Consider the following 25144-nt stretch of genomic DNA (forward strand, 5'->3'; position numbering starts at 1 on the left):
GCGCGTGTACTTACTATTAGATATTAGCCTTCTTTGAGAAAGATAAAATGTAACAATAATTTATAATACCTCTCTTAAGTTTTGTATCCCTTATACATGTGAGTAAAAGAGTTACAGCTGATGTTTATATATAAGGAAAATATTTATTTATACGTTATATATACATCAAGTACTTTCTGAAACGTTAGCATTTTCTTTTTCATGCTCTTTCCGTTGACTTTCCACTTCCTGCAATAAAGAAAAGTTTCGATTGTCGTAATCGAGTGTCAAATCTAAAGACTAAAATAAATCGCTAAATTTTGCAAGTGTATTTCTTCAATAACTAGAAGACATACCCTTTGAATAAGATCCAGTAACGTAACATCTCTCGATTGGAAAAACTCGCTGATCTCTTGTGGAATACAAAATTGCATCAGAGGCTTTGGCTGAATACCTATTTCCTCTCCAATAAAACGGAATTCTGGAGTGTTTTCAATATGATTTTGTAATTCCTCGTACGTAAAAAGCGTCTCTTTCGTAGACGCTGCATCCATTGCACCAAAATCTATTATTTTTACTTTATCTTTCTTATATCGTATAACATCGAAGGAATCTGCCAGAAGTAAAGTTAGCTCTATGAGTTAATAAGAATTCGAATATTATTACTAATTTTATAGTGTTTTACTTACAGTTACTCAATGGAAATCTGCCTTTGATGCGCTCTAAAAACAGACTCTTGATGTCTGTTTGTATATCATATTTTTGTAATTCATTGGAAACGTGGTACTGTGATATATCCCTCTGACTTATAGCTATATAAAATATGATTGATATGTTATCACAAACATTAACTTTATAGTAGCAGGCAGAAAAACACAAAAGCAGTTAATAAAATTTAATAATTGAGGAAAAACAAACTAAGTTGATAAGTTACCGATGAGCTCATTGTCTATGACAAAGCAGCGAAATTCTGTGCAAGGATTGATATCTTGCCATTGTTTCAACACCAGACAAAATGGCAAAGGGCAGTCCCTTGAAGATTTTATGATGTTCAGATCTTTAGCAATCCTGTCAGAGCTTTTCAGTAACAAATAGATCTCTTCTAGCGTGTTACATTTGAGAGTCTTTGTAGGTGCAACCCACATAGCATCCTATAACATAATTACATATAAATTATACTGTAATTTTCTTTTTATATATGTCTTAACATAAATCACATTATAATTATATCAAAACACTTATTACAAAATTAAACTATTGCTATAACAGAAAATTTATAAATAAAGCTATTTAATCTATTATAAATACGAAGTATTTATTTTAGAAAAAGAATTTTTGATTTCTACTGCACATGATACTTTTTTTTTTGTGTAAACACATGCTTATTTATATTTAAAAAAAATAACAGAAATTTTGAAAAAAATGTTTGCAAAATAAAAATAAGAAGGTAGAAAATAATTTACCGCCGGTGTACTCCAATTTGTTTTGATAAATACTGCATCATATTCATCTAACACTTCTTGTATTTGTTGACTAAATTCAGGAAATGTCGGTTGATAATCCGTTTCCTAAAACAATGTATATATCATACTATGATATTATATTTAATATTTAATATATTTGATTATATATATAAATTTAAAATAAAGATTATAATTCTGTTATTTATCAAACAAACATAAATAAATAAATACCTCTTGTTCACATGTCACTGGTGAGCCGTCAGTCCATTCGGAATCCTCCGGTAAAGATTTCGCTGCCTCGAGAGGCAATACAAACGTATCGTGCTCCAAATATTTTAAAACCGCGTCCGGAATGTGAAGAGTTGTAGCCTTTAAGGAATCTTTCTTGAATGTTGGATACCAAGAGGAAAAGGAGCACTCCAGTTTTAAATCATTCACCATCTTTCTCAAATGTTTTGTAATTTATACGTGCTTTATTTGAAATTATGTTTTATAAAAGATTATTAAAATCTCATTAAATTTTCATTAATTTAACCACAAATTGGTCCTTAAAATCGACATTAAGTATTCCTCTTAGTGCTCTTTAGTATTTCGTGGTATTTCGTTCTTCGTGATAAAGATAAACAGTGATGAAATAACCCCCCCTACTTTTATTAGACAGAAACCTGAGAAAAGAGAGGTCATAAGGGCTTTCTACCAGTAAGTAAAATGCTGCAGCGCACTACTGCCCTCTGAAGAAGTAAACATAAACATAGCACATCTACTTTTCAGAGAATATATATATTCAAAAGTGTCTAACCGCTGGACCAATGAGCACCTTATGTTAATCAATATGGCAACTTTATGCTGGATGCTTATTGGTCCAGCGGTCTTATGTTATGTTTATGCACTGTTATGCATTTCATGTGTGAGAGGCTTAAGCGGGGAGCACAGACTTCTGCATAACGCATAAACCATATACATAAAGAATTTGATTGGTCCATTGACTCATGCATAAGAAAATGGGCCAATGAAATTCCTTATGCACATGCTTTATGCGTTATGCAAAAGTCTGTGCTCCCCGCTTTAAAGCTTTCCACATAACTTGCATAAACGTATGCATAAAGAAAATTATCCAATCATATTTTATGTGCATCTTTAGTTTACGTCTATATTGTCAATAGCCTACGATAACCTATAACCGAGATACTACTGTGTTTCCAGATAACTTGTACTAATTTCAGTGTTGATTTGTAATAATATTAATATTATTACAAATGCAATAGTTCATTATAAATAATATTAAAAATGAATTGTTGTATTTGTAAAATTAAATATGGTGATGGACTAAATTTTCACAGGTATACGAATATATATAGATATTTTAATTTTTAATTATTGAAATTATTACACAATTTACAAAATTAATCTTTTAATTTAATTATAATTAATTTAAGGTTCCCAAAAATTGAGGCTCGAAGGCAACAATGGCTAACAGCAATTAATAAACATATTGGAAACTTTACGCCTATTGCAAATGCACGTATATGTAGCCAGCATTTTTCAAAGGATTCTTTTCTGTCAACATGTAGTGGAAAAATTTATTTAAAAGCTAATGCTGTACCTAGCATATTTAACATGCCTGTAAAAACATATTTAAAAATTAACAAACCAGTAAGTATACAATTTTATCTTTGAAATGTTTGTGATAATGCTCAATATGTATTTAACAACTAATATAAAGAGATATAAGGGCAATAAACCAATAATTTCGTTAAAATCTTTTTAAATTAATCTAATATATTGCGAAGAATATTACGTAATTATGACGTTTTGTCTCAGCTTCCACTACTGGACTCATTACTAAGGCATTGTAGTAGAAGCCTACCTTATACGCCTGAGAAAGTTATCTAGTCGAGATTCTATATAAAGAGACATACGCGTATCAAAGCACCTGCGAGAATTTTGCGAATATCTACAGATCTCTAAGGAGGTCAACGTAGTAATATTCTTTGCAATATTTATCCAAAGTAATATATATATATATTCTCTTTCACCCCTCCAACTTGCGCGCCGAACAGTCGTCGGTCTTGAAACGCAATTCTATCTGAAAAGTAAATTTTATCTTTGATTAAATAACGAATAAAAAACGTAAGAAACTCACATATTAATTACTTTTTTTTTATTTTGCTCTAAAAATAGTTACGAGAATGTGATAAATTTAATATTAATTGTGAGAACTTTTCAACTGAGCTTTCAACAACGAGTAACACTTCTCACAGGTAAAATAAACATGAACTTAGCTGTATATTCATATCATTTATATTCTTTCTTATTTCGAGATATTTATTGCTTGTGAACATGTTATACAGTGAAACGTTGGACATCACAGTAATAGAAAAAGGAAATATAAATGTACATCAGCAACAATCATACATAGAGAATTTAAAAACTACTATAAACATGGAAGAGAATCAAAATAATTCATACAGACAAAGTGCCTTTATTTCTAAGAAGCGTACAACTAAATTTGGAACCATACAGAGGTAAAATAATAAAACATCAATATTATATGATAATTGAATACTTTTTTGTTATTTTTCTGACTTAAACCAATGGCATATGATTTTTTCTTGTTGAATTGTTTGCATTTTAGCAAATTACTAAAATTGGATAATACAGAACTCGGAAACACTAATAATTTATTAAAATGCAAGCAATCCAGCAAGAACAAATGCATGGTATACCCCGTAGACTATTTTTACATAATATAAATGTTTGTTATATAGTTCATCTGTTGATATTTCAACAATCACAGAGGAAATAACTTTGCAGAAAGAGCTTTATAATGAAAGAAAGATCAATGCAAAATTAAAAAAAAAAGTAGAAATCTTGCAACAAAGGAGCAGACGATTACAAAAAAGAGTAACGTCTATGTCATTACTTTTAAAGCATTTGCAAGACAGACAACTTTTATCAGAAGGTGCTGCAGATATGTTATAAGTAAGTTGTAAAAATATCTGTCATACACATACATGATATAATGAATGAATTACACAGAAACAAATTTTGTGTATGGAAAGCATATAGACTATGATATGTAAGTATATGTACTTTGCACATGTACTTTTTATACTAATGTCTTAAAAAAAAGTATTCTTAAAGCTGAAAGTCTTCGTTAACAGATAAATGTTTCAATGACGGAAAAAGAAATAATGAAGAGACACTTAAGTAAAAAAAGAAAAAGACCTTTTCCTGCAGCAATTAAAATGTTTGCTGCAACGTTACAATTTTATTCCACGAAAGCCTATGAATATAGGCTGACAAATCAATAAAAAATGACAATGAGGAAGAAGTAGAAAATGAGTTTATTAACGATGAATGGTGTATGTCAAATTATATTACAGATGTAGTAACATATATATATCTGGATTTGTTGCCCGAAGAGTAAAAAGAAAAATTATAAGTGCCAAATTTGTAAACATTTATTGTTTGGCATTGATAATATGTCATCATATGTGTGCATCCAAAAATTATAAAATAGACAGAGTTAGAAGCAAACTTAATAAACTTATTCTCTTTAAGCATCAATAAATTTTAACTTTATAAATTTGTTTTCATTTCTTATCTCTTTCCCGCATAAACTCTGGACTCGATTTTTACAAAATATAGTTGAATTTAACAGTTTAGAATTATATTTAATAAATAAATAGTATCCGAATTAAATAAAATAATATACTGCATATATATCTATATAATTATATTTAGATTTTTAAATTTACTCTCACTTGCCTGTTTTGTAATATATTTATTGATTGTTTGTTTATCGAGAGTTCAATATAGACGTTAATATTTTTAATTATATTTTGTTTATATGGCAAATATACGTGCAAACGTTAGATAAAAATAATTTATTCGTTGCATTTTTTAATTTATTGTATTTTCTTAATTTTTGCACTACATAGCACTCAAAACAACAAACTGATTATTTTTCTGTTGTGATAGAATAAGATTATAACTATCTCATTCTATCTTACAGCCTTGACAGCATCAGCCATATCTTTCCACAAGATAAAATGAAATAGTAAGAATTCAAACGCACTATCTCTCTCAGTCGTAAACTGCTAACTTCTGGTTTCACGTCTCAGCTAGAATCAGCTAGAATGCTTGGTCTAGATATATATATCGTTGATGTCGTGCTGTTAATTTTGGGCACTTTTTCCTACAGTTCTGACTTGTTCTGCTCGAATTTTATTTAATTTAAATCATTTTCATATGTATGTGTAGAATTAATCGCAAGAGAATAAGTATGTAGTTATATTAATAAATCCAGTTACTGTATTAATAAATTAGACATTAAATTGAATATTTTTTGATTAACGATCATATTCGTTGGACCAAAAATTTTTCAGTGTATGCTGTATGCCGTAATTTGTAAGAACTGACTAATTATATAATCGAGCATTCCTCTCTTACAATTGAATAAAAGGGAAACACTCGACTTTAGGATAATCCATTTAATGCTGTAAATATTTCATTGACCAATCACAAGAAAGAATTTTACGAATCAACCAATCAAAAAATGTTTCAAAACATTTGCAACAGAGTATGGATGACACCTTTAATTTTCAATAATGCGTAATGTGATACAGGCTTTATAGAGTCCTCATTGGGGCATTCTCATATGTTTCACGTCCTACTCCGTGAGGCAGCGCAACACTCGTAATGAACGAGACTGAGCGAGACATCCAGATTAACGATCTCACTCTCCTTCTCTTTCTCTCTCAACGCATATATCTGCTCCGATCCGCTCGCCCTTTTGACTGCTTTGGTACCGTTCGTTCTGACTGGTTCTGTCAAACTTTGAACGAAAAAGGGTTTGAGTAGGGCCTGTGCGCGAGAACTGTGAGTGAGGGTCTCGTGCGGGGCGGGGCAGATTTTTTTACGCAAATTTTGTCGGGTCAAGGAAAATGAATTGATCGGTACGCGTGCGATATATATCATAGATTTATAATTTATTCGCCGATATCCTCTTGCATCAATTGTCACACTTGTGCAATCCGGTCAGCTCCGAAAACAAGCAACCAGGGAGAGACAACCATGGAGGACGATCTGCCGACCGAATACGATGTGGTCGTCGTAGGAACAGGTATTGATTCTTATCATGACGAGGGAAATGGTTGCGTGTCGCGTTTATTAGTAGAAACTTTTTCACCGGTAATTCTCGCTATCATGATTTCTGACAGGTATGACCGAGTCTATCGTCGCTGCGGCGGCAAGCAGGATCGGCAAAAGGGTTCTACATCTGGACAGGTAACGACCAGGTGTTCGGAGTATCTTTTCTTCTCTGCATCTGTCACCCACTGTCACCTGTCAATTATATATACAGAGTTTAAAATGTCTTTGACGTATATAAGCTTGAAAAGGCAATCATCACTATTTAACATTTTTGTTATTTATATTTAATATTTATTAGTATTTTTGTTACTTTATTAAATCTTGAAAGAATTACCAGAATTGTATGAAATAATTTTGCTGCATTTTGATATGCTGTCAATGTGTTTATTGTTAAATATAATTATTATTAAACATTTTTATAAAATAATATCACAATTATATAAAAGATGATGTCTCTTTCTTTATTAATCATTAAAGGAGAAGTAAGGAAATTAAGAAGCATCTTGATTAAATTTTTAGCAAACATTTTAGAGATAAAAGAATTTTTTTTACCTTTTTTGATATGATATGATAAAGCTATTTTTTTTTTATAATTAAAAAGTATTCATGAGCATTATTATTATTAAGTAAAATTTTTTACTTGTTTTGTTTAGCAACGAATATTATGGAGGGCTATGGGCTACATTTAATTTTGATGGCTTACAAAAATGGATAGAAGATTTAAAAACAGTTAAAAGTAGTACTAGAAATACAAATATCGATTTGAAAACAAATGAAAAATTTTTGAAGGCTAGTGACCAATATTCCACAGTAGAGAACATTGGAGAAATCTGGTATATTTCCAAGTAAGAAATGACACACATAAATTGATTGATCAACGACACTTTTAGATAATATCTTGTGTATTTTGACTAGTTCTCTTTTTTATACAGTGATGCTGACTTACCTGATGTATCTTCAAAAGATACTCAGACTGAGAGTTCTGGAGATAGTGCCGCTCTCGAAGGTGCGGAAAAGACTGATCAGGACAAGGCTGACAAAAAGGAAAACGTGAAACAATGGAGCATAGACCGTATCAAGAAGGAATACAGAAGATTTAATATCGATCTGGCGCCTAAAGTAAGATTACAGATAGCTATTTGTAGACATGTGCATTTATTCTTAATGTACAAATGTATATGGTATGTGATTCCTATTGCAGCTATTATTCGCCCGTGGTGAATTAGTAGAATTGTTGATTTCTAGCAACATTGCGCGCTATGCTGAATTTCGTGCAGTCTCTAGAGTTGCTACTTTTATGGACGGTAAACTTACGCAAGTTCCTTGCTCACGTGCCGATGTATTTGCGAACAAAACGGTTAGCGTAGTCGAGAAAAGAATGTTGATGCAACTTTTGACATCTTGTATGGAACAAGGCGCCGATAGTCCAGAATTTGATGGTGTGTATTGCGTGCAAATGTATATGTATCAGATAAAGATACATTTTATAATCTTTTTTATTTCTTTACTTAATAATAGTAATAATAATAATGATAATAATAATAATGATAATAATAATAATAATAATAATTGAATGTATTTTGTTAATTTTTTTAGGTTTCCGTGATAAAACGTTCTTAGAATATCTTAATACGAAAAATCTTACGCCTATAGTACAGCATTATGTTATGCAAGCTATTGCAATGGCAACGAACAAAACATCATGTAGAGACGGCGTTAATCGTACGAAGCATTTTCTCAATAGTCTTGGACGTTATGGAAATACGCCTTTCTTATGGCCTATGTATGGAAGCGGAGAACTGCCTCAATGTTTCTGCAGGTACATTTTTAAAAACATGAAACTCCGAAACTTTTTTTATAATTATATCTAAAACTGACATTTTCCATATTTTTAGACTATGTGCAGTCTTTGGTGGAATTTATTGTTTAAAGAGACAATTAGACGGCGTAGTAGTTAACAAGGATAAATGCAAAGCCGTTATCAGTGGGAAACAGAGATTGGCTTTGGAGCATTTAGTTGTAGGACAAGGACACTTGCCACCAGAAATTGTAGCCTCCGAGGGAGAAAATCAAATTTCGCGCGGAATTTTCATTACTGACAGGTATTTTCTTTATGCAGATATTTTATAGTTTAAAAGATATGTAGATGCATACAGTATATTCTATTGGAGATTTTTTCGCTGTTATAGGTCAATTATGCAAGGTGAGAAAGAAAGTCTAACTCTTTTGTATTATCCGCCGGAAAAACCAGACCAAGAAGCCATTACTCTAATTGAATTGGGACCATCTACTAATGCTTGCCCTCAAGGATTATGTATGCATAACATTAATATGAACATATTTCAAAATCGATTTGACTTATGTTCGCATCACACATTTCTTTTTTTCTTTAGTCATAGTTCATATGACATGCAAACGTACTAAGAATGCAAAGGAGGATCTAGCATATGTCGTGAATAAATTCCTGAGAGCAGAACCGCTTGATTCCAATGCTGTGCGTAGTTCTTCTGATTCTCATACTCAAACAGTTTCTCCTGATAAACGGCATCTTCAGGTAAAATATCTCTATAAAAGTTATTAATAATTTAAAATTATATCTCTTATGAGGTAAAACATCAAAAATATTAAAATTCTGTAAAAGTAAACGTGATATATTTTTTCAAACTAAATAATTAGGATGATCGACAAGAGAAAGAAGAATCTGAGTATCCAATACCTCAAGTATTATGGTCTTTGTATTTGAATTTACCTGCAAGCGACATTAAATTAAGCGATTCTGCGCCAAGTAATATACACCTATGTTCTGGACCGGATCTTGAACTTGATTTCGACTTTGCTGTGAATCAGGTATACTATAATGATATAAGATAATAGCAACATAATATATTATTATACATATAAAATATAATTTAAAAAATTACTGTTTTAAGTATTTTATAATTTTGTATAATTTTTGAGATAAATATATTTACTATAAAACAGTATCACAGTTTCTCTGAAATTGTTTTGATAAATGATTTTTAAATTTATACTATATAACTCTTCAGAATTTTTATTAATTTTTTACTTCTAGGCTAAGAACATTTTTAAGTCTATGTATCCAGATGAGGACTTTTTACCACGCGCGCCTGATCCAGAGGAAATTGTTCTGGAAGGCGATGAAGCACCAGGCCCGAAATTCGAGGGTGGTGATATCGCAGAGGGTGAGGAGAAGCAAGATGTCGAAAAGGCCGAGAAAGAAGAAGAATGAACTATCGTATAATGATAGTATAATGCTTTTGCGTCTCTATTGTCGAAAAGCAGCTAAGGCTTTTGCGCCTTTAGTGTCTTTTATCTTTATCGTTATTGCATTTCCTTATAAATATATTCGAAAAAAAAGAAAAAAAAATAAAAGTATGAGGTACAGATTGCGAGGCAGTAGTAACGAGAAGCTTTACGGCGTTAAGGGGGAACACCAGGGTGACGAGTTAAAAAAATCGATTTTCTTTTTGCATTTTTGTAATGCTTGGAGTCTTAAAAATATGTCCCTATAATATTATGTTGAAATTCTTAACGGAACAATAGTAAATATGTGATAGAGTAGAACGTGGTCAGATGCCGCTAGGACATTCAGCAGTCCCTTGATCTGCAGTCAGTTTTACTGGTATTCTTTTGTTGCCTGTGTGCTTCAGTCGTGAACACTTCATATGCACCCGGATTGGACGCATTTTTATTTGTTACGAAATTTTATCGTTTTATATAAACTAATCGGTTGTAAAACTTTAAACGTGTTTTTCTCGAAACCATGTTTTCGTAACTGGGCGCTCACATATCTCGGCAAATTTTTATCCGAATGATTTAAATTTTGGATAGAATGTTTACAACGAAATTATCTTCAGTTGCACGTACGAACTTTTCAATCGGATTATTAGTTTTTAAAAAACAATTAAAAAGATAACGATTTTTTGTCGCAAAATCGTGACTTTTTTTTTTTTAAACAGCGCCATTTTGTCTAAAATTATTTTATTAAAAAATTCGTATATGCAACTGAAACTACACTCATATACTTTAAAATAAAATTAAAAAAATTTATTTCAGAGCTCCTGTTCAGACGGAACACGAGCGCCCGTGCACCCATGTTTTTTCAGACGAGGTGCACATCAATGAATACTGAAGCTACAAATATTAATATTGTTCAATGAATTTTTTTTAATAATTTCGTAAATGTATGTACTTCGCATATATAAAAACAATAATTCATACAAGCTATCAGTTTAAAAAAAAAAATTCACAAAAAGAGCCTTTTTTTCGGCCGACACCCTGGTGTTCCCCCTTAATATTATTTTTTAATTGTTCGTACACTTTTACACATTGCTTTTTATCCATTCAGAATATTTTCGTCTTTGAATCGCTTATTTCCGATTCATCTCTCTATACAAATGCAATACTTTCGCATTTCACATTTTACTGATAAAAGTAAGCTTGGCAAAGAAGACACAGACTCGTTAGAAGAGCACAAGTGCGTTTACGATGGTGAAAAGTTTATGAAATTATATCACTGATTGATACATTGCGATTTACACGTTATATATACATATATATATGTATTTTTTATTTAATAATTTTTTTGTGTATAATTAAACAGCGAGAATAAAGAAAATGCAGATGCATATTGAAATTTATTCTAGGTAAATGTAGCGCTCGTAATCACTGGACTCAGAATATACCTTATACACCGTATAACATTACCAGCAGAAATAATAAGAATGGGAAGATAGTGGCGTCACGCTTTGATACTTTAGTAGATTGACAGCATTGCATACCGTAATTTACATATAAAGTATTGTATGTACACGAGCCATTAGTCATTTAGATAGACATCGTGACATATTGGGATTGATAGTTTGTATTACATGCATTATACATAAATGGATATTCTACCTTTAATGCGCTGTCATGATATATCTGTAATAAATATGAGAAAAAAAGCATAACTTGATTTAAATGAATAATTTGTTCTGACGTGTAATTATCTTTAGTATATTGTTTTGGAATAATTTCGGTGATTTTTGTATTGTTATATTCATATTTATCAAATGAAAAGAAAGGTACCAATTATTTTATCAAATTTTGATGCAATTGTACTCGTCCGACGTGTTTGTGTGGCTTAAATAACATAATAGCTTAATAAGTAAGTCTAAAAATAAAGGTAATTTTTATTACCTTTATTTTTAGACATAAATTACTTTAAATTTATTGTTCAGATATTTCATAGTTTGTTTTTGAAGAAACAATATCTTCACTTATTCAAGGCTATAATAGTTCTGTTTCATTTAAATATTTATATTATCCCGGATGTAGACTATTTTAATTATTTTAAGATATATATTTATTTTTTATAATTGTTTTAAATTTTGCACAGAATTTGCGTGTTTTTTTCATTATTATATATTTATAAAGGACTGGAAAAAATTGATTTGGAATAAAAATATGATTGTTACTTTTTTAGATAAAAAAATGTATATATTTTTTATTTTTGTAATACAGCATGCCTATATAACTTGACAAAGATAGAATTAATGAACTTTTTATCGTTTTTATTATTTCATATTTTCAATAAAATTGAATATGTATATATATATATATATCCATTTATATAATTCAGTAATATATCAGCAAAGATTAATTATACAATTCAAAATTAAAGATATCTTTATAGTTTTTAATAAATATAATTTTGACTTACATCATTTTTTTACATTTGAGAAATTACGCTTACTTATAATATATTAGTATTTATTCAAATATTATACTGACTTTAAGCATTTTTTAATATTATGGGAAATTTTTTATTAAAATTATGTGCTGTTGTCGTTAATATATATTTACTTTTGTTTATATACACTTTTCTACGGCATATTATAAAAAATAAAATTATAGTAAATTATATAACCTAACACATGTTATTAATTATACATAATATATATATTATCTAATTGTAATAAATTTAATATTCTTATTTATTTCGACATATATAAACTGTAGTATATTCTTAATGTTACATGTCCTGTAATATAAATTACAGTAAACATTTGAAAATATGAATGCACGTAAAAAATAATTACATATGAAATTACTTTATAATTTAATTTAATTTAGTATGAGTGCTTGTATTTATTAGAATATTCCCTACACAATAAAGTCTCTTGAGAGATGTTCAAGAGGCATTCTTAGAACATCCTTGAAGAATTATATTGTGTGAATTTTTTTTCTTATTAAAAAAATAAATATATCATCATATAGTAAAATACAGAATTATTATATTTCTTATAAATGTATTATAAACTGTTCATCAGTATTATTAACTTGAAATTATAAGAGCTTAAGAAATAAAATTAACACTTTTTTATCGAAAGTTGTACTAATACTTTGATAAGCAAAACATAAATGCTAAGAATAATATCTAAGTAAGTTTCTTGTCGTTTACATTTTGTTCATATATCTACTGAGATCTAACTAAAATTACTGTTTCAAAATTACTGTCTAGATTTATTTTTCAACATTTCAGCCAATGGCAATATAGATTAAATCTTACATTTTGAAACATTTAGTTTATATTATAAAAAAAATTATATTTCGAACATAAGTTTTAATTTGATAACAATAAATTAACACATTGTCAATGTTTCAATGTTTAATTTTTAATATTCTTGCGTTTTACTTGCGATGCACAGTATTCTATCTCTGCCTTGGTAACAATTTTGCAGATCTGCATTTTAATGTCTGCTTGTATTTCGTTAGGTAAATTCAATACAGTCTGTGCCATGCTCTCAAAAAATAATTCGATACTATTCTTGGTAGATATAGATATTATTTTACTATTACTACTGATACGCGAAACTTTATCGTAATTGTTACAATTTTTATTACTATTATTAATACTATGACTATTATTAATACTACTACTATTGCTGTTATTACTACTACTAGTTTTATTATTGTTAGTACTATTACTTATTTTTGCTGTAAGGTTTAACTTTCCAACATTTACGGTTTTATCAATTTTACTTTCATCAGTTATTGATATAACATTTACGGTATCACTATTATTACCGATATTAATAGTCTTACTGTTTGTAGCGTTAATTTTTCTATTATTAATAATTTCACTATTATCACTGCTAATTGGTTTGATATCATTTATTTTGTCAGATACATTATCTGAAGGTGTAATGCGTGTAACGTATCGCATTTTTTCTTTCATTGTACTTGGGAGAATAGTGCGATTTGATGGTAAAGTAGCCATGTTCATCATTGGCAATTCAAATTTATGTTTTAATAGAGAAGTATTAGATTGTAAAGGTTTCGGCCGAATTGGACGAAAACGCTCCTTCTTCAAAATTGTCTTTAAATCTGTCTTTTCATCCATGAAGTGCTTTGGCAAGGTTGAAATTTGTGAACTATTACTGGGTCTACCTCTGCCTCTACCACCTCTACCTCTGCCTCTACCTCTGCCTCTACCTCTATATTTCGGCAAAACAGTGACATTAAAGTGTTCTCTTAACGAGGGAACTTCCACAAAGTTGATACTCAGATCTTCAGGCTTGAAATTTTGTTCAGGTTCCATCTCGAGTTTGATAATGCTTTGATCGATATCCTTATAGGTTTGGGGACGTGCTGTTTTATCCATTTTCGATTATCAAAAATTGAACTTCCTTAAAATCTGCTAATTTTATATTATTTTTTTAGTTCCTGCAACAAAAAAATATATTTTGCTATAAAATATGTATATATTTGTCTTTGAATCAATAATTATTACTGTCTTTTTTCAAAAAAATTAATAACATTTATAGATACGTGTAGAACTTTCAAATAGTTCTTAAACCGTGCATTGTCTAATTTTTGTATGTTAAAAAATTTCGGATTATTTTTTAAGTAGTTATAATTATTCTTTGCAGTTATATACTGAACATTTGCTCTCTTCCGTATCATTCTTCGAATATCTAGTTAGTACACAACATTATCAATTAGCACTATATATATAATTTTTTTAATTTCCATATTAATTCTTCCAAAAAAATAATAGAGTATCTTTAATTTATATCAAATTAAAATAAAATAATCTTTGCTTCTTCGTGGAAAATAATTTAGATTGCAAAAAAGTGAAAAATATAACTATATTTTTATCATTTCTAAAAAAGAATATGAAAAAAGAATTAACTTTTGATTTTTTCATATGTAACATTGATAAAAGGGAACAAATATTTTTGTACATATCTTTTACAACAACGTTTGAAAGTTAAGAATGTGATAAATTTTTTCTTCTATATATGCATATAAAAATATTTTTTAAATAAAAATATCATATGCATGTTAGAAGCATAGAAAGATGCTAATTACGATAAAAACTAAGATATTATATATTTAAGTGCGTGAAATCCTTCTTTTGTCAACTCCCAAGTTTACATCATATTATTTGCACGTACGGAGTATCATGTTGAATATCATATCCAATCACCATGTTGTAACCGGTGAGATTGTGAAAAAGACACAAGATGCGTAATGTTCACGTAATAAAACCGAGTCCGCAATTGGAAAACGGCGCATGTATGTTAGTCTCAAATCGCGTCAAACTCGATTTTCCTAAGAAAGATTCATGCGTAGCACAATATCATGATATTAAAATTAGAAAGCTAAGCAACCTTTTTCGAAACAAGACGTAGTAGATCGTGTTCAACGGAAATAATAGTAAGGCCATCGGCATCATCGAATGGTGACCGAAAACGATTGGCTTTCGCCCAGCAAATTAGCCGTGGATATTATATACCTGAGACGTGACGATTCGTTGACGTTGAATACGTCCAATGAGATTTGTTGGGCCGATCAGATCTAAAAGTAAGAGCCAATCATTTTAATCATTGTAACTGTACGAGGAATCATACCGTTGTCCAACAGAAGATGGCAAAGCGTATTCGGCAAGTTATTTTCTTGTCCGTTTTGTAAGCTATTTTAAGAGCGACAAACTTCTGAATAAATTCTTGTTGTTTCTACAATAGAATAATTAAAAATAATTGAAAAATAAATATTTTGATTGATATATAAATACTGAATAAAAGCTTATATTGCATTATTAAAAATTTTATGTTTTATTATATATATGCATTTACTATCCACGCGCGCGCGCGCGCACACACACAAACAATATGTGTGTGGTATGTGCGCGTGCGTGCGTATGTGGTATACACTATATTATCGCACAGATTTATATTACTATAATGTAATAAATATACATTATTGATATCATAGCTTAATATAATAAATAATATATAAGATATATATATGTGTGTAATATATAATATGTTTACATATATTTATAATTGTCAGTATAATAAAATAATAACATTAATATCTCAAGCTAATCCTAAATTTTTTTAATACAGTTTGTATATATCTATTAAATATTAAGTAAATAAATATTAATAAATTTATTTTACAATATATATACTTATGCTTATCTTTTTATCTTATTAATTTTTAGTTCGTTGAGCCGTTTCCATTTTCTTATTTTTAAATTTATTAATTTAAGAAATTTATTTTTTTAATAAATTTGGTATAATTGACCAAGACTGTTAATCGAGGGGCTTTCACTTATGATGAAAAAGAAGAGAAGAAAGAAAAATCGGAAACTGCTTTGAAAATTATCTAACATTTGTACACTTTCGCTGTGATAGTTAAATCGAAAATTTATGAGAAAAATAAATTTTTTATTTGTTTCTTTCGATTTGTGTTTGTCCTGTTCAATGAAGAATATTAACATTGAAGGGCATTTCGCAAACACGTATTCAACTATATATGCGAGAATTTCATAGAATTATGTACAAGCGATTAAGTAAAAAATTATGACAATATATATATGTTTAAGTGATAACTTAATTTAAAATAAATTTAATAACTCAGTTTCGAGTAAGACGTACGTGATCTCTTTCGTTTTCTCCATCGTAACACGTACACTGTATGTTCGATCTATCATTATTAATATTTTCGTTAGTGAGTGATAGACGTTATCGATCCGATTGGCGGATCCTGCCACTTAAATTCCTCTTGATAGGTGACATAAACTACCCAATAGCAGACATTGAGTAGACCAAAAGACGCAGGGAAGACTACCCGCGCCACTCTGTCGATGTAAGATACGCTATTTATGTGCCTCCTTGACATTCGATCACCGCGTTTTCGATAGTTGCTAGCCACTTCCCGCTGTCGACGACGTCTGTAATTTTAGATATTAATTATAGAACTTTTTTTGCACAATCTATAGATGTAACTATTAATAAAGGAAGTAATAAAAGAGAAATAAATAAACAGAAAATAGTTATAATAAGATAAATATATGATATATAAAATATTTCATAATTTACATTTAATTTTAGTGATATTTTACAGATGACAGTTTTGCTAATTAATATAAATGCTGGAAATAAAAAACAGTAATAAAAAGAAATAATATAAAAAATAGAACTATACTAATTAAAATCTTTTAAATAATTGGAATGAAAATTGAACAGAAATTATCGGTAACGGTATCGAGTACTTTATAAAATTTATGTTTTTAATTATGTTTTAATATACCTGAAAGCTTCATCTCCCACTAAGCAATAAAAAAACTGCTTCCATATCGGTAAAATAAGTTCAGTTTGCGTCTGTCTCTCCATCGTCGACGGCTTCGAAGAAACGGCGACCGTGATGGAATGACAGGAGTCTCGTTCGTATGTGACACCGTCCTGCTAAGAATGAAATTAAATTAGCAACGATACAATATTTCATAAAATAGTTCTACGAGAAATTGTCGCGGAGAAATTATTTATTTATAACAAAATAAAAAAAAATTAAATATTTTTAGATTAGTCTCTGATAAAAAATCGAGTATTTAATATATATCAAGTAATTTTAATATATATAAATTATTGGTGTATTTTTTTAGATGATCCAATCAGAATTTTAGATCTGGAAGAATACATCAATAACAGCGAGCGCTCACTCAACTGTTGAGTCCGCTGAATGTGCCCACTATATTCTGTATTCGTCTTAAAATGCTTTATCAGAATGTAAAAAAAAACATTATTCCATTTAAAAAAACAGATTTAACTTTTGCCTATCCTTTACGTCTCCACCTACAAAACAATTATTGATATCACATTATATGCCCCTCGAAACCAAGCAACTTTTGTTTGATACTTTTCCTACTATTGTTAAAAACAAGCGAGTTATTTAGGTGGCCTGTTTTAAATACCTCATCCTGTATATATAAAAAAATTAAAAGATTAGGAAAAAATTACAGATTTTTATTATATTTTTGGAAGTAATATAAAAAGTTTGGCGGCGATTTAGAACTTGGATTAAAAATTATTTCAATTAGAAGTAAAAGTTTTAGTAAAAAAATTTTTATTGAAACTGTAAATTAAGTAATAATTAGAGGCTCAGAGAAGAATAAAGAGATTAATCATTTAATATTTTAACTTTCGAATGTACTGAAGAGGATCTCTTGAACTGAAGAATGTACTCAAGCAGAGATCGAAACGTATATCCAATTATAATAAAGAAATATTATAATACACATTATCATCCAGTGTCGGCTCATATTGGCATTTTTGATTATTTTTAAACTGTAAAATTGCATTATTAAGAGTATAAATATTGATCTCATTGAATTGTTTCATAGACCATAAATAACATTCACTTTTATATGGAAAGTATAAATGCCCAATTCCAGTCACTTTTTGCAGCTAGATATACATCTAATACATCCTTGATTCTTGCACTTTAATCATTTATAAATTAATCAAACTAACATTGTATAGTGCAGATATGAGAGAACGCTTTCTAGTACTCGTATCGATAATCTCTGGATGAACTGCTTGAGGGCTGCAAGAAATCATCGAGCGAAACGTATCCTCGAACTCCTCGCTAGTGATGCCCTTCCATTCTTCCCATTCATCGTCATCTAACGGAATCTCGCCGCTACCAATCTAAAAATTGTTCAAAATTAGATTGATATTGATTTAAATTATATCTTTTTTATGCATATTTTTAACTAAAGTTGTGTTGATGCGAAAGTTCCAATACAAGGAAACGATTGAACAAATAAAATATCGTAATTATGCAAAATTGACACCTTCGTGAAATAATGAACGCCGGCGAACTCTAAGAGAGTGGCGATGCAGTAACCGAAACTCATCAGTAGAAACCAATCCAGAGCGGTAGCATATCTAACTTTCGGCAAATCCGTTCTGGAATCGAGGCTTATCGTCGATAGTGTCAAGACAGTGGTGATACCTGGAAAATTTATGGTACAATGTTATCCGTGTAAGACTTTTCTGTTTAAGTACCACAGGCACTTGGTGCTCAGAGCTTATAGCTAAGATTCCATGTATGCGGTTACCAATCAGGAGCCAGGCGAATGCCTTATTCAGGGTCATGACCTTGACAACATAAGTCAAGGTCAAGATCGTCGGGGGCAGCTCCCCTTTTCTATATATTTACCGTTTATATTTATATAATAAATTACAATTAAGTGTAAAAAGTAATTAAAATATGAAGAAAAGTAATAGGCGTTTTACAAATTGATTGTAAAAGTACCTAAACCCACTCGATCGCTCGTCGCTTCACGATGAATCCAAAAGGATACCCAACTCAGCACGACTATCAAAACGCACGGCACATAAACCTGTCGATGTGAGAAAGTTTCTTTGTTACTTTGCATAAGAAAACATTTATTTGCAATAAACTTTATACGATTTATGAACGTTTACTTGTATGAGAAAGTATCCGGTGTGTCGTTGCAAATTAAAAGATACTTGCAGTACCGAGAATTCGCCCTCGCGTCGGAAAAATGTGAGATTTCTATACGGCGAACCCATTAAATCGAATTGTGACAGTGCCATTCCAGGAATAAAATTCACCGACAAACCTTCCTGCCATTCGTAGACCAGCTGTCCCGATGTATACGCGTCTAACAAATAGAGAGAAACGTAACAATATTATGTAACATGAAAAGAAATAAAATATTAATTATCTAATAAAAGAAGCATTTCAGAGAAATATTGATGATACCTGCGTCTACTTCAATCATATTCTACAATAATTATTTTTTTCCTTTTTAATTGAACCAATTTTAAGAGAGGATTATTTTTATATCCGAGAGATAAGTGGACAATTAAATAATTAATTAATTATTCGAGAAACGTATTTTGCATTTTCTTATATTTATTTTTTGACTAATATCAATCCCAAACATTCGAAAATTCGTCGACAGTTGTCAGACAGTAGTACATCTTTATGCTGCTTTCTACCTAGGTATTTCTTTAGCCCGAACACGAATGACTAATCTTAAATCATGCATCTAGATTCAAAGGAAGTTCGATCACTAGCGCGTGCTTATGACAATAAATTTTGATATTACACCACATTGTGGTCCATGATGCCAGCTGTTATGACAGAAAACGGAGCCGCTGTGTACCGTAAAGCCGAAACGTAAAGGAATATTGAATTTATTGCGATCATAACTTCAGCGTGGACGATCGCAAACACTCGCTGAAGAATAATATCGGTGGACATTATGCATGTGAGGAATAGCATAATTTGGCGTCCAAGGGCATACAAATAAAATATTATTTGTTCTGGTTTTCTTTTACGAATTATGTCTCTGTCGATTTGAGTCTCAATTGATGCGCAAAGCACAGAAACACTGTATTTCTAAATATTTTATAGAAATAATCCAAACACTGTATTTCCGCAAATAATCTTAAAAAGTGAAAAAGAGCTGCGACTTAATAGTGAACGAAAAGAAGATGGAAAGCAGATTTGATTATCATATCGTCAAAATAAAAATATGGTATGACAGTGCTCAAATCGATAAGTGCAACATAAAACAAAAGAATGTGAAAATAAAAGTTGTAGAAATTTATACAAACTCTTGTTAAGTAAAACAACTTACATAATACTTTAAAATTAAATGATTTTAATTTTATAATTAGAAAAATTTCTTCGTATTTTTTCTTACTTCAAAAATTAATTTTTTTATATTGTGACACTTATGTTAGCTTCCTAAGATACAATATATTACTATGTGGTTACTTAAAAATCAATACATACAGCTTCCCATTATTAACGGGCAAAATTGTCGATCCATAGGAAAGTTCCTTAGCTCCATGGGGCATTTAGCCTTAATAGTGAGCCTGCATTACGAGACATTGAAAAAGAATCATAATCAAAAGTAGATTATGATATTATCAAATATTTATATCTAATTTTTCTATATTATCTTTCCATTATTTTATAAATAAAACTATGATATTAATGTAATCCAATTCTATCATTTTGTATCTACTTCCATTTTATATTGTATTATATTATTTTCTTTTTATGCCATGTACAGACTGGTTTTCAAAAATTTACATCTATTATAATCTACTTTGTGAGAGCAGCAAAGCTAATATTTCTACATGATATTTCGCGATAGAATATATTACAAAACACAGAATTAAACTTCTTCATCCGTCGATTGCTTATATTTTTCTTTCGTAAATGTTTATACGACAATCTGACATATGTAAAAAAAGTCCGAGAATATCTCGAAGGTATCGGATTCGAAATCGGATTCGATTTGCCACACAGTGCGTAAATTCACGCGCGAACAAACCTCATGGAATATAATATATCGCCGTCCTGGGAGATCCTTAGCAATTTGTTCGGCACAGTGATCGTGTGCACGTAACTATGCTTGCCATTGTAGAAGTATGTATCGGGACGCCAAATCCTTTCGAGCATTTTGATGCTGAGGCTGAGGGACTTGATCGGGCCCAGGAAGCTTAGACGTGAATCGCGCCACGATTGCCGAAAGTAGCAATCCATTGAGTAATCCTGATGGAAGAATTTTTAAGACTGCATAAAGTCAGTTTTCAAACAGATTTAAAGATGAATAAGATAAAAGTTTATTGAGACTGCCTATTACTAATAAGCAACAGAATACTCGTTAGTAAACGACCGATTAAAAGTTATTGTTACATAATTCAAGTTTGATCTCAATATGAATATATTATATATTTTTGAAATTGCATTAGGTTTAAATTTATTTTTATGTCAACTTTGCGGTAGCATAAAATTAATAAAAACGTTAAAATATAATAAGACTAACTAGAGCGATTATTATTCTTGCAATAAATGGCTCATCATTTGCGTTATAACAATTAAAAATTAATGTAGATATTTATAACATCACAAAGATGGAAAAAATGAAAGAAAAGAAAAAAGGAAAAGTACATTTACTATATCAGTAAATGTACTTTTTCTTTTTTCTTTTTTTGTACTCTTTTCTTTTTCTTTGTACCAGTAAATGTACTTCTTTTTTGAGAAATTTAAAATCTCACCATATCAAGCTCAGACACTGGACCCATACTTCTAATTAGAATATTGGTTTTGACCACTGTGGGCACGCCTAAAAAAATGCGAAAAATTATATAAATATGATTTATCAAATGTTATTATCAATATATCGACAAGAGTTTAAAAAGAATACCGAAATATAGCAGCGATTATAAGTCGATGATCAGATGTGTTCGGATAATTAGGATATGTGCTAGAACATATCATTTTTTAATTTAATATGCAACAAGCTATTGCCATTAATTTGACATTATAACCTAGGGCTCTAGTTGTCGATAATTAAGCGGTTAGACCGTATATGATCTTCTTCAGCTCTTTGGAATCCGATTATATTTGATATTATTTTGTTGATGCTGTGATTAGTGCAGGTGTAGAATATAATGCATTATGAAATAGTTTTAGTGTTGTAGAGTAACCGCAGCATAATATATAGCTTATATTCATAAAATTAATGTCGATATTAAATGCATGCACATACGTTTATTACGTTTGTAAGTATATATAGTTTACGTCGTATCCGATGTTCTAATTTATTATAAATTATTTATTTATTATTTATAAAAGTCATTATTTATAAAAATTAATCTTTTTCGAATTAAATATTAACTCTTAATACACATACCTACGATTGTGTGATTCGTATGTACGCATTTCTTTTCCTCAAAATATTACAAGCATTTGACTAAATAATGGTTTCTATCTTTTCCTTTCTATCTTGTATATTTATGCTTGTGATAAACTTAGATAGAGATTTGTGAATATATAAACTTTTAAAATACTTGAAACAAGTAATTAATATTTGAATACAGAATGTATTTTCCTGAGTACCCTTCGGACAACAAAGAACAGTTTTGCACAGACTTTATCTCGTTTCCACTTTACGTTTTTAGCGGGAACATTGTAAACGATGGTAAAAAGATGGAAATTTATTTAACAAAAATTTAAAATACAACTAAATACAATGAATTTCTGAAACGCGCATACATATCTATATTATTAAAAAAAAAATAATCAAAGCACACGCGTAAAGTAGAGAAGAAATTTTGTTTATTTTCTTACATGAATATATAATTTCTGAAAAACTTCCATGGAAAGAAAAATTTACCACGGATATATACGAGATATCATCTAATCTATTTTTTTTGACGACCAAATAACAGAAATTTATTAGTCGTAATTTTTTTTTTATGTTAGTGAAAACATTTGTTTTCACGCTGAGAGAAAAATTGTTGGTATTTATAACTATAACATATTGTAGCAGTAATAATCATAATTATAATATATATTTATAGTTACAAATATCAGTTTTTCTCTTAATGCATTAATCCTTACTTTTCTTACCTTTACCATGCGTGGGCAGCTGACTGTTTTCGTAATTCATTAGAAGATTTTCGAGAACCATGGTGATGTTTTTTGAGACAATATCATTTAGCGTAGCACGCGGCATCCTCCTACCGATCATCAACGTCGAATTCAGCGATTCTGATGTCACAAAGTCCGATGTCGCATTGATTTCATATGCATAATAATGATACTTGTACATAGTAAGTGGCACGAGAATGATGAAACTGCGCATATAACACAGAAGTACGTTCATTATTCCACTAGCGATGAAATTCCATGCGATTCTGTTTGTATAGAGATAATTATGTAGCGACGAGTTTTCTACAAAATTTGAAATTCATATTTTCTAATGAAAGTTTATTCTGGACTTTAGACCAAAAGTAAATGGTTCATTGGTGAACAATTGTCTTCTCGAATATCTTGCTAATTAATAATAAAATTATACTTGCAGTTTGATAATTAAATTAGTTAACAAATGAAGCGAACCCTCTGAGCTTTTTAATGCGACAGTAATAATAAGAAATTTTCTCGACTATATGACAATCATTCGGAATATCATGTAAATTATTAATAAACTCAATGTAAATTACGTATAATTTAATCTTAACCAAAATCATTAAGTTAAAAATTAAAATACATTTTATTACTGCTTTAATAATTGAAGCTTTCAATTTAATTATTAATTGTATCGAAATCGCGAATAAATTAGAAATAGTTTAAATGAAAATATTGTAAGAAAATTTATAATATTTTTTGTAATAACTAAAAATCAGCAAATCAAAATACGATAATTTAAATAGACGCCCAAATATGTAGATTAGAAAGATATGATAAAAATAATAAATAGGATGTAATATATCTTATTAGATGTCGATGTCAAATTATATTTAACATTATGAATGGGTCCTAAATGTCGATAATTAAAATCCATTAAATATTTAACGAACATGAGTGCACTTTATGGATATGTGAATAGAATTGTTCACCGTAGATGTTCCGTTTGATTTTAAAGTTGATATTCTGTCCTACCGAGAGAGAAATGCACATTTCAATCCGTATCGATCACTCGCATTTTAAGCCTAAAAAGAAAGAACCTAGTTAATACCGCCAACAGATTCTGGATTTCAAATTTTTATAACGCTTTTGTTGCAACGAGAGTAGTCCTTTTGCATAATTAACAATGCGTGCAATCTCTAAGTTAATATTTCTAATTTTTTAAATACTGGCTGATGACGTCATACATATTTATTTCTATATTATTTTAAATATATGCTATACATATATTTTTTACAAATTATAGTTTTATAAAAAAGTAGATAAGATAGTACTCTTATATTTAAAATACAACAATATATTACAAAGGACATATAAGAGTCAAGAGTAATTAAAAAAAATTACATGTGTATTTTAAAATTAATAATAATACAATCATAATAATGCAGTCAAATAATAATAAAAACTTTTTGACATTAACATAGACCTACTACATGTTTCGGCTTTATATTTAAGTCCTCTTCAGATATAAAAATATTCTAACGCTGTAAATATAGAATATTTTTATATCTGAAGAGGGCTCAAACATAAATCCGAAACATGTAGTAAACCTATGATAATATCAAAAAGTTTTCATTATTATTTGATTTTATAATATATTGTTTTATAAAAAAGAAAAATATCGTGTGTGTTGCAAAATCGAACATATATTTTACACGTATATCTATTTTTAATTAAGTGTAAATATTTTTAATTAAATTTAAAAACATTTTTGTCACGTCGACTAA

General features: G+C 29.5%; 5 protein-coding genes across 7 annotated transcripts; 2 read left to right on the forward strand and 3 right to left on the reverse strand.

Annotated features, from left to right (window-relative positions):
• Positions 1 to 2202, reverse strand: LOC108778360 (cell division cycle protein 123 homolog). The gene is made up of 6 exons (XM_018545524.1): positions 1674 to 2202; positions 1443 to 1547; positions 914 to 1130; positions 669 to 791; positions 336 to 592; positions 1 to 228 (listed from the first exon to the last, which is right to left on the reverse strand). The coding sequence occupies exons 1-6, from the start codon at positions 1881 to 1883 to the stop codon at positions 166 to 168; spliced, it is 975 nt and encodes a 324-aa protein (XP_018401026.1). The 5' UTR covers positions 1884 to 2202; the 3' UTR covers positions 1 to 165.
• A 420-nt stretch (positions 2203 to 2622) lies between these two features.
• LOC108778441 (THAP domain-containing protein 2) lies at positions 2623 to 4862 on the forward strand. 2 transcript variants are annotated; one of them, XM_018545618.1, is made up of 5 exons: positions 2623 to 2782; positions 2879 to 3095; positions 3624 to 3703; positions 3794 to 3967; positions 4211 to 4862. In XM_018545618.1, the coding sequence occupies exons 1-5, from the start codon at positions 2730 to 2732 to the stop codon at positions 4422 to 4424; spliced, it is 738 nt and encodes a 245-aa protein (XP_018401120.1). In that variant the 5' UTR covers positions 2623 to 2729; the 3' UTR covers positions 4425 to 4862. The 2 variants fall into 2 exon arrangements, 1 of the variants encoding a protein (XP_018401120.1); XR_001940848.1 differs by lacking the exons at positions 2623 to 2782; positions 2879 to 3095 and adding an exon at positions 3505 to 3535.
• A 1090-nt stretch (positions 4863 to 5952) lies between these two features.
• Positions 5953 to 10488, forward strand: Rep (Rab escort protein). Of its 2 annotated transcripts, XM_018545453.1 has the most exons (12): positions 5953 to 6403; positions 6490 to 6570; positions 6668 to 6734; positions 7253 to 7444; positions 7532 to 7718; positions 7801 to 8038; positions 8196 to 8418; positions 8495 to 8701; positions 8789 to 8913; positions 8993 to 9153; positions 9276 to 9446; positions 9673 to 10488. In XM_018545453.1, exons 2-12 carry the CDS (start codon positions 6522 to 6524, stop codon positions 9847 to 9849), a joined length of 1797 nt encoding a protein of 598 aa, XP_018400955.1. In that variant the 5' UTR covers positions 5953 to 6403; positions 6490 to 6521; the 3' UTR covers positions 9850 to 10488. The 2 variants fall into 2 exon arrangements, with proteins under 2 accessions (XP_018400955.1, XP_018400954.1); XM_018545452.1 differs by having other exon boundaries at positions 5953 to 6570.
• A 2784-nt stretch (positions 10489 to 13272) lies between these two features.
• LOC108778267 (uncharacterized) lies at positions 13273 to 15078 on the reverse strand. Its single transcript, XM_018545398.1, has 3 exons — positions 15065 to 15078; positions 13630 to 14330; positions 13273 to 13431 (listed from the first exon to the last, which is right to left on the reverse strand). The coding sequence occupies exons 2-3, from the start codon at positions 14266 to 14268 to the stop codon at positions 13273 to 13275; spliced, it is 798 nt and encodes a 265-aa protein (XP_018400900.1). The 5' UTR covers positions 14269 to 14330; positions 15065 to 15078.
• A 1522-nt stretch (positions 15079 to 16600) lies between these two features.
• LOC108778382 (gamma-aminobutyric acid receptor subunit alpha-1) lies at positions 16601 to 23616 on the reverse strand. Its single transcript, XM_018545552.1, has 10 exons — positions 23361 to 23616; positions 22004 to 22071; positions 21277 to 21497; positions 20730 to 20812; positions 19388 to 19587; positions 19215 to 19302; positions 18751 to 18911; positions 18428 to 18604; positions 17208 to 17359; positions 16601 to 16848 (listed from the first exon to the last, which is right to left on the reverse strand). The coding sequence occupies exons 1-10, from the start codon at positions 23614 to 23616 to the stop codon at positions 16623 to 16625; spliced, it is 1632 nt and encodes a 543-aa protein (XP_018401054.1). The 3' UTR covers positions 16601 to 16622.
• Positions 23617 to 25144: the final 1528 nt, after the last annotated feature.

Source organism: Cyphomyrmex costatus, unplaced genomic scaffold (assembly GCF_001594065.2).
Source record: "Cyphomyrmex costatus isolate MS0001 unplaced genomic scaffold, Ccosl1.0 scaffold5, whole genome shotgun sequence".
Classification (NCBI taxonomy): Eukaryota; Metazoa; Arthropoda; class Insecta; order Hymenoptera; family Formicidae; genus Cyphomyrmex; species Cyphomyrmex costatus.

Bases quoted from the DNA above. Each gene is read 5' to 3' on its own strand.
- LOC108778267 (XM_018545398.1), bottom strand. From the start codon at position 14,268: ATGGATAAAACAGCACGTCCCCAAACCTATAAGGATATCGATCAAAGC. The intron at 13,432-13,629 runs GTAAATGTTGGA...ATATCTACCAAG, and splicing joins AAAGTAAAATTGATAAAACC to AATAGTATCGAATTATTTTT.
- LOC108778441 (XM_018545618.1), top strand. From the start codon at position 2,730: ATGAATTGTTGTATTTGTAAAATTAAATATGGTGATGGACTAAATTTT. The intron at 3,096-3,623 runs GTAAGTATACAA...CTCTAAAAATAG, and splicing joins ATTTAAAAATTAACAAACCA to TTACGAGAATGTGATAAATT. The intron at 3,704-3,793 runs GTAAAATAAACA...CATGTTATACAG, and splicing joins ACGAGTAACACTTCTCACAG to TGAAACGTTGGACATCACAG.
- LOC108778382 (XM_018545552.1), bottom strand. From the start codon at position 23,616: ATGAACGTACTTCTGTGTTATATGCGCAGTTTCATCATTCTCGTGCCA. The intron at 22,072-23,360 runs GTAAGAAAAGTA...GCATTTTTTTAG, and splicing joins GCTGCCCACGCATGGTAAAG to GCGTGCCCACAGTGGTCAAA. The intron at 20,813-21,276 runs GTTTGTTCGCGC...CTCGTAATGCAG, and splicing joins GATATATTATATTCCATGAG to GCTCACTATTAAGGCTAAAT.
- Rep (XM_018545452.1), top strand. From the start codon at position 6,522: ATGGAGGACGATCTGCCGACCGAATACGATGTGGTCGTCGTAGGAACA. The intron at 7,445-7,531 runs GTAAGAAATGAC...TTTTTTATACAG, and splicing joins GAAATCTGGTATATTTCCAA to TGATGCTGACTTACCTGATG. The intron at 9,447-9,672 runs GTATACTATAAT...TTTTACTTCTAG, and splicing joins TCGACTTTGCTGTGAATCAG to GCTAAGAACATTTTTAAGTC.
- LOC108778360 (XM_018545524.1), bottom strand. From the start codon at position 1,883: ATGGTGAATGATTTAAAACTGGAGTGCTCCTTTTCCTCTTGGTATCCA. The intron at 593-668 runs GTAAGTAAAACA...TACTTCTGGCAG, and splicing joins CAGATTTCCATTGAGTAACT to ATTCCTTCGATGTTATACGA. The intron at 229-335 runs GTATGTCTTCTA...TCTTTATTGCAG, and splicing joins TACTGGATCTTATTCAAAGG to GAAGTGGAAAGTCAACGGAA.